At 31.6% G+C, this 4,905-nt stretch overlaps 1 protein-coding gene across 1 annotated transcript in view; it reads right to left on the reverse strand.

The window, feature by feature from the left end:
• Positions 3,223-4,905, reverse strand: part of LOC104750830 (ubiquitin-conjugating enzyme E2 2-like) — an 8,641-nt gene continuing 6,958 nt past the window's right edge. The window contains exons 3-7 of the mRNA XM_010472679.1: positions 4,156-4,184; positions 4,046-4,071; positions 3,845-3,934; positions 3,682-3,770; positions 3,223-3,598 (exon numbers count right to left, since the gene is read on the reverse strand). Coding sequence (XP_010470981.1) covers positions 3,470-3,598; positions 3,682-3,770; positions 3,845-3,934; positions 4,046-4,071; positions 4,156-4,184 — 363 coding nt within the window. The 3' untranslated portion in view covers positions 3,223-3,469. The remainder of the gene's footprint in view (positions 3,599-3,681; positions 3,771-3,844; positions 3,935-4,045; positions 4,072-4,155; positions 4,185-4,905) is intronic.

Genomic DNA, 4,905 nt, shown 5'->3' on the forward strand with positions numbered 1-4,905 from the left:
ATATATAATGATTTTGTATTTTGGTTTTAAAGATTTTTGGTTTTAGGATTTTAGGATGCTTTTTCTATTTTAATATCTGATATTATTTTTTTTAAGCTTGAAAAATTTAGTTAATTTTATAATTCTATTTTATATAATAGGTTACGTATTTTATATTAATTATTTTATTTTAATTTATTTATATATGGGTAACTCATATAACCTATTTAGCCCTTAAATTTTATATTATTAGATTTGGATATATAAATTCAACACATTATAATAAATGGATCAGGTTGACCCGTGCACAAAAGTCTCGAACCCACGTGGGTATGGGTGGGACTGGGTCAGGTTACCCATTTTGACACCCTATATGTTCACACCATCACATACACCCCTATATGTTCACACCATCACATAGTCGGTAGAGTTTCCATATATATTACTTAAATGTTTAATTCCATATATTTCATTTGCAGTTGAAGTAATTTTGTGTAAGTATGATAGCTATACAAAGTTAAGTAATTTATATTGCTATTTTAGATCGTCCTAGATAGTTATGATGAAGGAACTCAAGTTATTTTATAGAGACATGATTTAATTACGTTTGCTTATCTCAAATACCCACTCAAATTAAGTACATTCGAAGACACACATTAAAAAGGTACAAATAATTCCCCGATCGAGATATGTAAATAGTGATCCGAGGCACAATTGTTAGGATTTTTGTAAAATAAAAGCCACATATTTTTATATAGTTGTTCATAATCTTTGTGAAAGTTACATTTACAGTTTAATAAATCGTCGCTCTACAACAGATGAGTTCAACGCCCAAATAAAGGGCAAAAACCTGAGGATATATAAACAAAAACATATATCTCTCAAATACTCGAACTACGTACTAGCAACTAAAACCTCAAAAGATACATATCATTCTGCGAAAACAATACGAACTCCCCGAGTCAATATTAGATAAAGCGTTTTAGCTAAAAGGGCGAAACTGAGAAATGTTAAAAAGTATATTAACAAAACGATGTATAGACTCCAGTTTATCTCCCTATCCTTTCATTTCATTTTTCGCACTTGTAATGTTGTAGCTGACTCTTTAGCAAAGAGCGCTTTATATCTTTTAAACTCTCCAACAGAGGTGTAATCCGTTTTGTGATTAATACAACTGTTTGCTCAAAAAAAAGAAAAGACAATATGGTGAGTAACGTAAAGATACCGAAGAACCTGAGAAAATAAACAAATTGAAACAGTTTAGCAAAGATGATATTAGTATGATATTCTATATTACTTGATCCCTTACCTTACCAATATATATATATATATATATATATATATATATAACAAATATATACACCAAGTCACACTGAGTCTAGTAAATTAAAACTATCGAACGAGTCCAGGAGTTCCCCCAAACACTTCAGTAGAATACAATTTAGTAGACAATGATATCTCCAATGAAGTGCTCAGAGGAACTCTAGGGAACATCCGACCAAAATGATGTGTTTCTTAAATTAATTGAACGTACACTTCAGTGGAATGGGCAAATTGGGTTTACAAGGGTGTTAGGGGTTTGAAAAAGAATGGAGACATTGGCGTTTCATATATACAATTGGAAACATTGTGAATGTAGACGTGAATCCAGGTTAAGGGCTTTAAGTGTACGTACGTGAGGGAATCATTTTGTTTCAAGAAAAGTGCACAAGTCCTTTCTCCATTCAGCTTTTTGCAGGATACGTTTCTATACACGTTTAGATGCCAAAGAATGTGCATGCACACTCATATACATGCAAATGCACACATAAATTTGTTTGCTTCTTCTTGTGCGCATCAGCGCATATACACACCGCTACTTAAACTTAATGATATACTGTAGACATAAAAAGACAGTTTTATTTTCGCTTTTACCATATTAACAACACATTAATTATCATCTCAACATAATATTAATAATTATTAAATATACTACTCCCTCCGTATCCCATTAAGTGATGTTTTAGGAATTTTTTTTTGTTTGGGTTCAAGTGATGTTTTCAAAAATCTATGCAAAATTTTAACTGTAATTGACTTTTTGACCATTTATATTCTCTATTATGTTTTCTCATTGGTTAAATTAGTTTTAGTTAATAACTTTTTGTTAAGTAAAGAATAAATTTTACTATGTGATTTCTTGAAAAAAGTTTGTATTCTTTCACAACAAATGAAACAGAGAGAATATTGTGAAATTCGTAATATTCTTTCACAGTTTTGTAGACTTTTTTTACATTTTGTAACTTTCTTTAGTTTTTATTTTGGTTTTCGTAACTTTGTTGAAATGTTCTTGGCTTTAAGCAATTACAACTTTACAAGGAAAAGAAAAAAAGAGAGTAGAAGAATAAGATCTACGGGAGGAAAGATCTTTGTGAAGAATGTGCTTCTGTAGCAAAAGATGATATTAATATTCTCGTGGCTCCTCCTTATTCCCAAATTCCGACTTGGTTCATCTTCATATATATATTTCGCCCATGTTTTGCTTGTCAATAGAGAACATATATTCTACGGTCCCTCCCCGAAAAATTCCTCTAAAAAAATATAATATGGAGAAGCATATATATATAAATGCAGCTTGGGTTGTCACTAAGAAGGTAAGTGAGTAAGAGAAGAAGCATTAGCAAAGAGACATAAGATGTAAAGTCAAATGTCCCCTTGAGTTCCCTTTAACGCTTCATTGTTCATATTTTGTTTTCTATCAACCGATGAATCAATTCAATGAACACTGAAGTGTTTGGGGGGACTCTAGGTGGCATCATGGCACTCAAAGATTTGAGCGGTTTTTTCCAACGGCCAGGTGAGTTAAGAGTTTTTTCATGTGTTCACGGATAAACAAATCATTTAATATTTACTTCTCTTTTAAAGTAATGTGACTCTTCTCATTTCATTTCTTAGTTAGCAACTAATAATTCGTCTCATTGGAGTTTAACTAGTTAAATATGCAGTTCACTAGTTAAATGTTGCTTAACCACTCAAATGAACAATAAATACATTATGATTGCATAGCAAAACCAATCCAATACGTAAGAATCATCTATAGACAATATCAGCTTTATCTATGACTTAGCTCAAACGTTTGTGAAAAAACCTAAGAACCTAACTAAGATCTTGAGACAGAGCACTATGTGCTTTGTTTTGTTCTGTTCATCTTATTCACCAAACTGGTTAAAACTCCACGATTTGAATTGCCTCCCTTTAAATCGAATCTAAACAGCAATAGAATCCATACTCTATATTGAATTGGTGAGAGACATACAAACACAGATACAAACTGAACAATCCAGAAAATATATGTGACTTATCCAAACAGTACAGTACATATATATAATGAACTGAAGGCATGAAACAACTAACTTTGGAAAACTGATAAATGTCTCACGTTTTTACCAGTTTGATCGCCTTCACTTCTTCAAAAGTTATAAAATCCGAGCGCAGAAGATTTGGTTACCCGATATTAATCAGCGGTCCAACTCTGTTCCACAATCTCCTTCACCCGTCTGTTGTATTCTCGCTTGTTCTCGCTGAATAAGCGGGCAGCTTCAGAGTTTGCAGGTGAGTTCGGGTTAGGATCACAGAGGAGTGACTGCAAGTTCGAAAAAAAACCATTCATCCATTGAAAGGGATAATCTCAAAAGATGAAATGATACACAAGGATTGATCATATACCTGGATAGATGTAAGGATTGCTGCAACATCATAAATAGGACTCCATTGGTTCTGTAAGATGTCAAGACAGATACTTCCATCTGCATAGACTGAACAAAACAGCCAAGAGAAACAATAAGATCAAGTAACAGAGCCAAAGATTAAGCATGAATGAGAGACTTACTATTAGGATGAAACATCCGAGAAACAAAACGAACAGTTGGTGGTTTGTTTGGATAATCCTCTGTAAACTGAATGGTCAACTTAAAAGTACCTGAAAGATAAAAAAAACATATACAGGTGATGTGGTACTTCTTAACAAGGATTGAATCTATACAAAGTTCATGTTTCTCTAGTCATATATGTAAAAGGAAATTGTACAAACCTCCATCCCAAGGTGTATCATCCGGACTGCAAAGTTCCATGAAACAGATCAGAATCCACACAAGAAGAGAAAAAAACAAGTTACTACCACAAAAAAGCATATGTTTATACCCAAAGATAACAGCGTTCCAGAGCAAGATGTTGTTGTCTTGAGGAGCACCACNTTATTTATTTCATATATTTTCTTGGTCAATAAAATTCCAAATTTTAAAGAAATGATACAACTCATAAATAAATTTCAAAAATTTATAAATAAATTCTTATATTATAAGTGTGCTTTCAAGAATAATAGTATGATTTTTGCGCTATCTAAACTAAACATATTTTATCTGAAACGTATTAAATTACATTAAATTTACGTTTAATATTATTTTCGCGCGAAATTTAACTAACTAATATATTTTTTATTTGAAAACATATTAACTTACATAATATCACATTATTAGGCTAAATGACACTCATTTAAAAAAAATTACCACCATACAGTATATATTTTTCTAATTTCCACTATGCTTTTGTAAATTATAGTATAACCCAATTTTAAAATCTCCAAAGTTTTGCCAATGATCAGTTCACATCAAAAACCAATTTTGTACACTCATGTGCTGCTGTTGGATGGCAAGTGTTGTCCTAATCCCTTGTTATCAGTGTTAAGTTCCAATCATTATCCATCTCTAGGCAAAATTCCAACTTGATTAGATTTTTCTAAAGATAAATCACAAATGACAGAACTTTTAAAAGTCAAAATGGTTACAAAATAAAGATATAAAGACAACAAACTCCATAATCTAAAACCAAGAAAGAACAACAGAAACAAAGACAAAAAGTAAAGCTGAGAAACAAGAGATGATCATCGGTTAA

Source organism: Camelina sativa, chromosome 16 (genome assembly GCF_000633955.1).
Source record: "Camelina sativa cultivar DH55 chromosome 16, Cs, whole genome shotgun sequence".
Classification (NCBI taxonomy): Eukaryota; Viridiplantae; Streptophyta; class Magnoliopsida; order Brassicales; family Brassicaceae; genus Camelina; species Camelina sativa.